This window comes from Sinohyriopsis cumingii, chromosome 4, assembly GCF_028554795.1.
Source record: "Sinohyriopsis cumingii isolate HCF-2022 chromosome 4, ASM2855479v2, whole genome shotgun sequence".
NCBI lineage: Eukaryota > Metazoa > Mollusca > Bivalvia > Unionida > Unionidae > Sinohyriopsis > Sinohyriopsis cumingii.
The window spans coordinates 120,564,314-120,575,384 of NC_142964.1; the positions used below are offsets into that span (position 1 = coordinate 120,564,314).

Genomic DNA, 11,071 nt, shown 5'->3' on the forward strand with positions numbered 1-11,071 from the left:
AGAAAACTTGTACAGGTCTGTGAGGCTTTTATCTGGAGCTTCAGATAATTTGTTCAATTCTACATATTTTTGTCAATGCAGACTGAAGAATTTGTAGAGGTCTTTGATATTTTTATGCTTTTGTTTTGTCTGGTTTCAGGTGTGGGATGATGTAGAGAGGAAGGTGAAGCCTAAGGAGGATGTGTTTGAATACAAAAAGCGTCTAACTCTTGATCAGGAGAAGAGCAAGCTCAGTCTTGGAGAGATCTATGAGCAGGAATACCTCAAACAACAACAGGTAACTAAATAACAAACTCAGTCTCAGAGAGATCTATGAGCAGGAATACCTCCAACAACAAAAATAACTAAATAACAAGCTCAGTCTCAGCGAGATCTATGAGCAGGAATACCTCCAACAACAACAGGTAACTAAATAACAAACTCAATCACGGAGAGATCTATGAGCAGGAATAGCTCAAACAACAACAGGTAACTAAATAACAAGCTCATTCTCTGAGAGATCTATGAGCAGGAATACCTCAAACAACAACAGGTAACTAAATAACAAGCTCAGTCTCAGATCTATGAGCAGGAATACCTTAAACAACAACAGGTAACTAAATAACAAGGTCAGTCTCGGAGAGATCTATGAGCAGGAATACCTCAAGCAACAACAGGTAACTAAATAACAAGCTCAGTCTGCAGGAGATCTATAAGCAGGAATTCCTCTAACAATGACAGGTAAGCAAATAGCAAGCTCAGTCTAGTGTAGATCTGTGAGCAGGAATACCTCAAACAGCAAAAGGTAAACAAATAGCAAGTTCTTTCAACAACAGGTGAGTAAATACTAATTATAATTTAAACAATTCAGCATTTTTCTTTGCTCTGAAGTGTTGTGATTATTATATGATTATCTCCAACATACATTTTGTATTGCCGGTTACCAGAAAGAGGTAGAAGATAAGGAAGACCCAGATCATGAGGAGATCAAGAAGATGATGCAGTCTCTCTTCATCAAGCTGGATTCTCTCTCAAACTTCCACTACACACCCAAGATGGTTAGTCTTATCTTTATTTTTGGATAGAAATAGTATCATAATTGTACATGCAGAAATAGGTTGAATTTTAATTGAGTGTACTGAAATAGTATCATAATTGTATGTACTTAAAATAACCTCAGGATTGTATGTGCTGAAATAGTATCAAAATTGTGTGTACTGAAATAGTATCATAATTGTATGTACTGAAATAGTATAATGATTGTGTGTACTGAAATAGTATAATGATTGTGTGTACTGAAATAGTATCATGATTGTATGTACTTAAATAGTATCAGGATTGTATGTACTAAAATAGTATCATAATTGTATGTACTGAAATAGTATCATAATTGTATGTACTGAAATAGTATAATGATTGTATGTACTTAAATAGTATCAGGATTGTATGTGCTGAAATAGTATCAAAATTGTATGTACTGAAATAGTATCATAATTGTATGTACTGAAATAGTATAATGATTGTATGTACTTAAATAGTATCAGGATTGTATGTGCTGAAATAGTATCAAAATTGTGTGTACTGAAATAGTATCATGATTGTATGTACTTAAATAGTATCAGGATTGTATGTGCTGAAATAGTATCAAAATTGTGTGTACTGAAATAGTATCATGATTGTATGTACTTAAATAGTATCAGGATTGTATGTGCTGAAATAGTATCAAAATTGTATGTACTGAAATAGTATAATGATTATGTGTACTGAAATAGTATCATGATTGTGTTATCTGAAATAGTATCATAATTGTATTGTAACATCACCCTCTTAGTAAGAGGGGTGGTTAATTGGATTTGGCTGGCATTATCTAGAGGATGACCTCCCTCGATATTATAGCCCAGTGGGAGTGAAAGAAGAATAGAATTTCAAAAGAAAACTGAGCGAGAATACTGGGAAGAAATAAAGCAATATGAGCCCTCTTTGACAAGAAAATAACAAATTTAATCAGAACAAATTAAAAATGGCAATTCCAATTCAAGTTAGATTATGTTGATAGAATTTAATAGGAGTGTCCAATTTGGATTTATTATATCATCATAACAAGAGGAAAAGGGCGCAATGTTCACGATTGATTTGGATCACCTTCCTTTCCTTGACCATATATCAACGTCCTCCTAATGCTTCAACTTCCTAAGCTCTATGCTTTGCCCCTTCATGGACTTCCTGGTCCTTTTATTCTGACCTCATCCTTCTTTTTCCTTGGACTTCTGTCTTCAGACTGTCCCATCTCTCTCCCAAAAAGCTGTTCCATAAAGGACAAAAATACCCCTAAATTTCTGTATACCCCACTCTCCTGACATACATAAAATTCCCTCACATTATTCGGAGCATGTTGGCTATCCACACACTGCATACATTCTGACTTAGTACTGTAGGACATTGACCTCGCTTCCAGCAGCAGGTCTTAAATTACCACGTGAAATTCTATCGAATATTACCATATTCTTTTACATATGCTACTACATGTTCAATTACTATTGCATGAAATTCACAAATTGTAACTCACAGCAATCCTTAACCTACAAGATTATTTAAACATTACAAAGTCAGATATAATTAGGTAAGTATCATTAACTCACGCTAATCTGTATTGTCCTAACAAACAAAGGAAGTAATTTCATATAACCCTATGAAATCCTACACATATGAACATTTGGATCGAATGCAGTCAATTCTACCAATGAACTAATAACTGTAAAATTAAAAGGTAAATTGCATAACAATTCTAGCATCAACAGTTTCCATGGAATTGAATAAAAAGTAAATTGCATAATAACTCTCGCATCAACACATTTCCATGAAATTTAATAAATGATACAAAATATGGAACCTAGTCGTAGCAAAGACATTTGCATAAAACAAACAATCAAATAATAGAAATTTTACGTGAAACTAAAATTGCATACCTTACTGTTGTTCTCTTTCAGAACTTGTGCATCCTAGCACTAAAACCTGTCTTTCTTTTTACAAGACAGCCGCCTGGTCCCTTTCTGGTTTAACGAGGAAAGCACTATTCTTTTTAGGCATCCCTGAGTCAAGACTAGATTCCTCTTTCAGGAAATTTCAGGCTAAAGAATTTCGACCAAGGTCATCACTTTAAATTCTGATGGCTTCTGTAGTGTATGCCTTAATTTATTCTGCCCATTCGTAGGCAGGGTCCCTAATTTTTCCCAAGAAATTATTCCTTTCATCAGATTTAGACAGCTCAGAATCTGTGAACAATGGTGCATAACAATTTCCCATTGAAAAAATGATAAACTTGACATAGGTTCCTACCAAGCAGTTAGGGTTGGTAGCTCAAATGTTTACTTTCTAAGGACCATGTTAAGATACCCAAGGTCAATTCAATGAGTTGGAATGCTGCCCCTTTGAAGTTTACACTGACATGTAGGGTGGGGATGAACGAAGAAATGTCAAAGTGACCCTTCACAAAGACTTTTCTGGCTTAAATGTGATAAAATTTTGATGCTCAATGCATTCAGCTTTAACGTTCACTGCAATTCAAAATTCAACACTTCACATGTAGGTACTGAAATAGTTTCATAAATGTGTGTACTGAAATAATATCGTGATTGTGTGTACTTAAATAGTATCATAATTGTACATACCAAAATAGTATCATAATTGTATGTACACCAAGCTTTATTAAAGTAGAAAGCCATTTTAGCAAAGCACTAAGGATGACTGGCATTTGTTGATTTTTATGTAAGTTCATTAAAATTTGGAATAAGTGCTTGGATGATATTTGAATATGAACACAGATTAGAACTTCACTATATGTTAGAAATCATAAATCACCTTTATTTGCCGGACCTGTCCAGTAGATCAATAGTTTTTGACCATCACATACTCAGAGCAACCAAACATTAGTCATCGGAGTTCTCAGATATCATTATATCAGCTTGTGTTTGATATGTTTATCTATTTAATTTGTGTTCTTTTTAAACCAACATTATGGAATAAATTAAAAAAGTTCACTTGGTCTGGTTCCCAGATAGTTTCTTTGTTAGACAGTAAAGAAAAGTGATGCCAACCAAGGTTAATTTGAAAAGGTCTAATTTGCAATTATTTTGTTGAACAATCAATAGAATTGTCATCGATAAAACTAATTTTTGAATTGTTTAGACATGTTATACTCACACAAAAAAAGACAAAAATGGTGTCAAAGCTTATCTCGATTTAAAAAAATATTTTTAACTGAACAATTGCACCAGGGTCAGTGGTAATAGTAGATCAGATTCTCATGTTATGTCATTTGTGTTGAGGGGAGTGTCCACACGTGACGTATTTTGAGCAGAATGTGTGAGGCCTTGCCCAAAGCAGAACAAAGGTATTAGCTACAGTTGTTGTTGTTGTTATTATTATTATTATTGTTATTATTATTACCATCCTCCAGGACTTAATTGGGGACCTGATCAAATAAAACTTCACAATCCAACTTTATGGGAATGTCTGTCAGTTAGGTGATATGCATTTTCGAGGTATTAAGTTAGCTTATCATCAGCTAATTTTGGAAAACAAGTAGAATGAAGTAAAATGTTCCTGCTGTGTGAAATTCTATCCCAGTACAGTTTTATCAAAGCAAAACTGAGATTCATAAATAATTAGTTTTTTAGAGGAGAAGCGTAATACTAACATTTGTGATTTTCTAAAGCAAAAATTACACTTTTTCTGGTACATTTAATAAGGTACATCAATGTTTTCTCATTTCGCACAACTTTTGATATCTCCTTAGAATGCTTTTATATTAAATTTTGTAGATATATTCCTGTCCAGGAAGACCGCACACACATACATTCATACACACACACATACATACACTATGTTGATACAGGTTAGTGAACTTTTTATTCATAGCCTGCTGTGATCAAACCCTGGTCCACAGGTAAACGACACCCATCACCTTGCCTATAAGCACCAATGCATATACTATCTCAGCTGTGAATATTTGTGATTCTCTATACCTTGATTTCTGTCTTAGGAATCCAGAATGGCTGTGTAGTTTGATACAGGGTTCCCATGCTACAGGGAAATCGGGAAAAATTATAATTTTTTTCCCAACCGTGAAAAGTCCTTCATTTTTGCAGAAATTTTCATCCACATTGTGACGCCCGAAACAATTATGTAATTGAGTCATAACTGAACTGATCATGAGTTAAATTTATTGAGTTCTAACCAGAATATTAAGAAGTTGCAGTATGGATCATTTGGGTGCTTGCCATAAATATATTTGTTGAGGCAATCCAAATGCTCAGTGGATTAGATTCGTCTAGTAGACTTTTTGTTTCACAGACAGCTCAATATCCGTATCTTTTTTGATGAAATTTGATCTGGTTCAAGCAATTTCAGTTGCCAGTCACATGAGCACACACAATCTCACAACCGTCAATTTTAAATTATGTAGAAGAAATTTTTTAAAAATGAAAGTCGTATACTGGTTGTAATAAAAATACAAAAATGAAAGAGCACAAAATCCTCTATATTTATTCCATGACCAACTTCTGGAGTTTTGTTGTATTATGTGACTGTCATGTCAACATGTGCTCTGTCACGCAGGGAACATGAAGCAGGGGACCAGACTACTCAGCTTGATGAATCAGACTGGCCAAGTTTCTTGTAGTTGTTCTCAAAATAAATATGTTGAGAATTATGTTCTTTCTGGTGTTTTCAAAAGATGTCAGACTTTCATTTAATGTGATTTAAATTTTGTAGAACAACATTAAAAAGGAGTTTGTTGTTGATATCACATGGCTATTGGGCTTCCGATGTCCTTGTTTGAGATTTGTAAAGTCACATGACTGTTAACACAAATGGCAAGTACCGGGTCAGGTGTCATCTGTGCTGAGTTTTGTCTAGTCTGTCAGTGGATCAAAGACATAATGATTATAATACTTGCCATTTTTGAGAAAATAAAAAAAATCCTATCGATTTCATGCAGGTACAAGTAAATATAACATAGTTTAAATTTGCTAGGCCCACTGTTAAGTTATCTTATGGTGGCAGCAGATTCCAGACTTTTTATATAATATCAAAAATCTGGAATCTGCCGCCACTATATTATGTAATTGCTCTGAACCCACACTCCATCCTAAATGTCTAAATGTGAAAAATGGGGTTGGAATATTCGGAGGAAACCCAGGTTAGAAAAAAAATTGAATCTCTGAGCTGAACTTTGGTGTGAAAGTATTACACAGTGACATGTAGCTTGAAGCATTTGTTTCAGATCTTAAATGGAACACAGGAAAAATGGAAAATTGCCATCCCTTTTATTATATATTAAGAAACAATAAGAGCCCATGTATCAATACAGATGGGACTGGTTTATTGAACTACAAGAAGACAAGTTGATTTTACAGAAAATTCAGTCCTTGTTATACAACAATGTATAATTTTGAAGGTCTTTTGTCAAAATTTAAATCAACCCTTTTGTAAATGTCTTTAAATGATGGAATTTTTAATCAAATCATCTTAAGGAGTTTAGGTTGGTTGAAAAATCTAGTTTGAGATTTTATTGGCACACATAAATTCAGGGTTAAACTTTTTTCGTTACAAGATAAGATCCTAAAACTTTTCATTTATTGAGGGTTTTTTCATACTGTGATAGGAAATGTTTACTTTGTATAACATGCACCTATATTGCTCTAGAATTCATTAGAATTAAAGTTTTGAAAGGAAACAAAATAATGTATCTTGTTTCCACATAGCAACATAATGCAGGTCAGCAAAGTAAAGTTAGAATTTGTATTCTGTACATTGAAATGGCTTTAAATGCCATTTTATAGGAATATAGTCAGATTTGTTTTGTGTGACTCATTTTGTGGTTTTGCACATGATCATTTTTTCTGACATATGTTTTGGAGAGTCTTGAAGGAGAAACATCTTCAGATTTGGAAAATGCATGGTTTATAATCCGAAATGTTCTTTAATTTCATTCAGTAATGGTCATATATGAACCTTGAAAAAATTAATTCTATCCTGGAAATCTGACCTGATATATTTGATTTGGGTTCTGATCCCCTGGGTCATGTTTGGTGTGAAAGGAATAAATATTTTTTTTAATGTGGGTGTGTGTGTGCTAAGGCATTCAAATTTTGTAGCTCTAGTGACAGTTCCTATTTTGTTTCATTGCTGATTTTAACACTTTTTACAACAGCCTGCTCCTGAGGTGAAGATTATTTCCAATTTGCCATCAATAACTATGGAGGAAGTGGCACCTATCAGTGTCAGTGAAGCCAAGATTTTAGCTCCAGAGGAAGTGCAGGTGAGAATAAAAGTTGGCTTCACGTGAATTTAAAAGATTCACTTAAGTCTCCTGCATCAGTACGCTTTTACAGTTTATCCCATTGAAATACACAAGAAATCATAAGATGAATGCACATGTACAGTTTATCCCATTGAAATACACAAGAAATCATAAGATGAATGCTCATTGAATCTGAGTTGAGGTGTCATACCTTTTCATCACTTGCATGTTCATTCCAATTGCCAACACAAAGAATAGTAGCATTGTGGTTGGCTGTCTTACAAATTCTGAATGAAATTGATGCTACAGATGTTACTTTTGAACATCCTTACTTCCAGCAACAACGCCATGTTGTTTATTTTTATCTAGTGCTTAAGGTTCCTTTTTCTAAAGTCAAAGAAATAACTTAGTTTTGGAAAACCACTTATATGTGACGACCAATAAGTGCCATGAAAATAATAAGTAGTGAACGGTCATTACATGATGGCATTAATTACTTTTCAGTTATAAGAAATGAACTCTTGTGTTTACTTGTCATGTCAGTACCCTGTTTTTAATCTAATTAACTTTCATTATTGTCCTATTCATCCAATTATTGTGACAATGTCAATTATTGTGACAATGTGTACTTCTGTCCATCTGTGTGACAATGTGTTCTTCAGTCCATCTATGTGACAATGTGTCATTCCATCCATCTATATAACAGTGTCCTTCTGTCCATCCATGTGACAATATCCTTCTGTCCATCCATATGACAGTGTCCTTCTGTCAGTACATTCACATGACAATGTATCTTTCTGTCTATCCATGTGAGTGTCCTTCTGTCCATCCATATGACAATATCCTTCTGTCCATCCATATGACAGTGTCCTTCTGTCCATCCATATAAGTGTCCTTCTGTCCATCCATATAAGTGTCCTTCTGTCCATCCATGTGACAGTGTCCTTCTGTCCATCCATATGACAGTGTCCTTCTGTCAGTACATTCACATGTCAATGTATCTTTCTGTCTATCCATGTGATAGTATGTCCTTAAGTCTATCCATGTGACAATGTATCCTTCTGTCCATCAATGTGACAGTGTGTCTTTTTTCTATCCATGTGCCAGTGTGTCCTTCTGTCCATCAATGTGACAGTGTGTCTTTCTTCTATCCATGTGACAGTGTGTCCTTCTATCCATGTGACAGTGTCTCCATCTGTCCATCAGTGTGACAGTGTATCCTTCTATCCATGAGTGTGTCCTTCTGTCCATTATTGTGATAGCATATCCTTTTATCCATGTGACAGCATCTCCGTCTGTCCATCAGTGTGACAGTGTATCCTTCTATCCATGCGAGTGTGTCCTTCTGTCCATCATTGTGATAGAATATCCTTCTATCCATGTGACAGCGTCTCCGTCTGTCCATCATTGTGATAGCATATCCTTCTATCCATGTGACAGTGTATCCTTTTATCCATCAGTGTGATAGTGTGTCCTTCTGTCCTTCATTGCGTTCTTATAACCTGAACTCCACCTACACTGATTGAGGGAGAGTTATCAAACTTGGTACATTGTTTTATAGGAAGAGTGTATGACAACAAAGGTTTCAGATCTTATATGCAGCCCCTGAGGGAGGAGGGGAAGAGAGATGAGAGTCAAAGGTTACATTGTGTCAGGTAACACAGACTCTTGTAACCTGTTCTCCATATACACTAATCGAAGGGATATGATTGTATTTACTATTAGATTTTACTTGGGTGAGTAGCTGATAAGAGATGTATAGGACTGAAAGCAGCCCTTGGGATGGGTTATGGGTAAATGGTAGCTGTGGAATAAAATAAGAAAAGTAAGTATATCTGTGATGGCTTCCATCTCTTGTTTATATTTGAAAAACATTTAAAATCTCAGATATCTATGAATATTTCTCATGTTATTATTATTACCTAGGAAAAACCAAAAGGCGAGCTGAAAGGTGCAACAGAAAAGACAGTTACAGACAAGAGGAGAGAGAGGAAAAAGAAGAAAACTGAAAAAAGAATCAAGAATAAAGAAAAAGAAAAGCGACAGAAGCTTGTAGAAAAACTTAACCCAGGTCTGGGCAATAAATACAGCAAGGAAAAGGCTCTTAAGAAACTGGACAAAGAGAGTAAAAGCAAGGATGGAAATGTGACATTGATCAAGGTAGGACTTATTTTCACTCTTCTTTTATGGAGTTGCCAATGTTTTGGATAATTTATTGTTTCCTTGGAGATCATTTTTGTTAATTTTATACCCTGTCATGCTATCTCATTAAAACTAAAAGTGAATGCACGTGATTTGAATTGTTAAGCCAAAATTAAAATTTCAAACATAAGTCAGAGGGATCAGAAAGTGAATGCATGTGATTTGAATTAATACAAAATGAATGCATTTCAGACTACTTCTACAGCCATGACAGAAGTTGGTAATGAGAGATTTAATTTTGAATTTAAGAGTTATAATCCAGTACCTTACTTGTTGCTTTGAGGTCAGTTAATCTTGGATTTACAATGAACAAAGTCAGTTGATAGTTTTGAGGAATTCATATTTGTTTTGCATATCTTTATACAAAAAATTAGACAAGAAAGGACAATGTGCATACCAAAAATTATTATGTTTTTAATTTATGCATGTTTATTGTATGACAATAAATATTTGGTCCTTTTGACTTCAGTCCTAATTGCAAGCTTTTTATGGCGATCAGGATTTCCAGATTCACTGTATTTGTTGTCATCATATAATGCTATTTATTGCATGACAACTGTTTTTACATTTAAAAAAAACTTGTTAAATATTTATCAAATTAAACACATAACATCTCCTGACAAAATGAATGAAATTGTTACTTATTGAAAGGTAAAGGGTAATTTTCTTGAAGTCCTAATGTCCATCAGAGGCGGTTCACTCCACTTTGATGTGTTTTTTTTTAAAAATAAAATCATTTCATCTGATTAATGGAATCTTACAATTGTGCTCATTTTAAATTAAATTTATAAAAGTCACTGCACAAAATGTCAGTCTTATGTTCGACTAATTATGTAAATTTCATTTGAAAGGAGAACTGAGGATTGATCCTTGATGTACATATTTTCAGAGTGACAAGAAGGAGAAGACTGGGCTGACTTCTTCCACATCCTTTTTCTCCCAGCTCCAGGAACAGGTAACCAGTCAGATACAGAGCCAAAAGGTGGACAAGAGGAAAAAGGATCTGAAAAGGCAGAAATCATCCAAGAAATTAAAACTGTAGGAGCGACTAAATATGAATAAAGAAGTCAAATATTATTTACTGTTCTCAAATTTATTTACATCAAAATGTCTGCATTTCAGCATGTTTTAAAGTATGCAACTTCTTAAACGGATGCCTCTTTCTACAAAGCTGCATCACTAAGTGGCCAAGTGGTCTAAAGTGCTCTCCATTACGGATCACTGCCATCTCACCTCTGTCTGTGTGGGTTCGAGTCCAAGGCTCGACTAACGTTGGTATGTGGGAAAACCTGCCAGTAGTTTCTCGTGGGTCGGTGGTTCTTCCCTGGGTTTTCCAGGATTCTTCCTCCACCAGTTATACTGGCCGCCATGTATAGCCTATCTTGTGCTGAAAAATGGCTTTAAACCCTAGAACAACAACAACAACAACAGCATCACTAATTGGCATAAGAATTCCTTGTCTTTTCATTACAGCTTATTCAAATTACATAATTATATAATCAGATCTTACTTACATTCTCAATAATCATTAAATACAAATAATGAAATATCTACAATAGATAATGGGCTTCAGGCACATCAGATTCT

At 34.5% G+C, this 11,071-nt stretch overlaps 1 protein-coding gene across 1 annotated transcript in view; it reads left to right on the forward strand.

Annotated features, from left to right (window-relative positions):
- LOC149802009 (U3 small nucleolar ribonucleoprotein MPP10-like) overlaps nt 1-10,561 on the forward strand; it is a 45,899-nt gene extending 35,338 nt beyond the window's left edge. Inside the window, exons 7-11 of the mRNA XM_089956409.1 lie at nt 140-277; nt 927-1,037; nt 7,193-7,300; nt 9,209-9,442; nt 10,374-10,561. Coding sequence (XP_089812535.1) covers nt 140-277; nt 927-1,037; nt 7,193-7,300; nt 9,209-9,442; nt 10,374-10,526 — 744 coding nt within the window. The 3' untranslated portion in view covers nt 10,527-10,561. The remainder of the gene's footprint in view (nt 1-139; nt 278-926; nt 1,038-7,192; nt 7,301-9,208; nt 9,443-10,373) is intronic.
- The last annotated feature ends 510 nt before the right edge of the window (nt 10,562-11,071 follow it).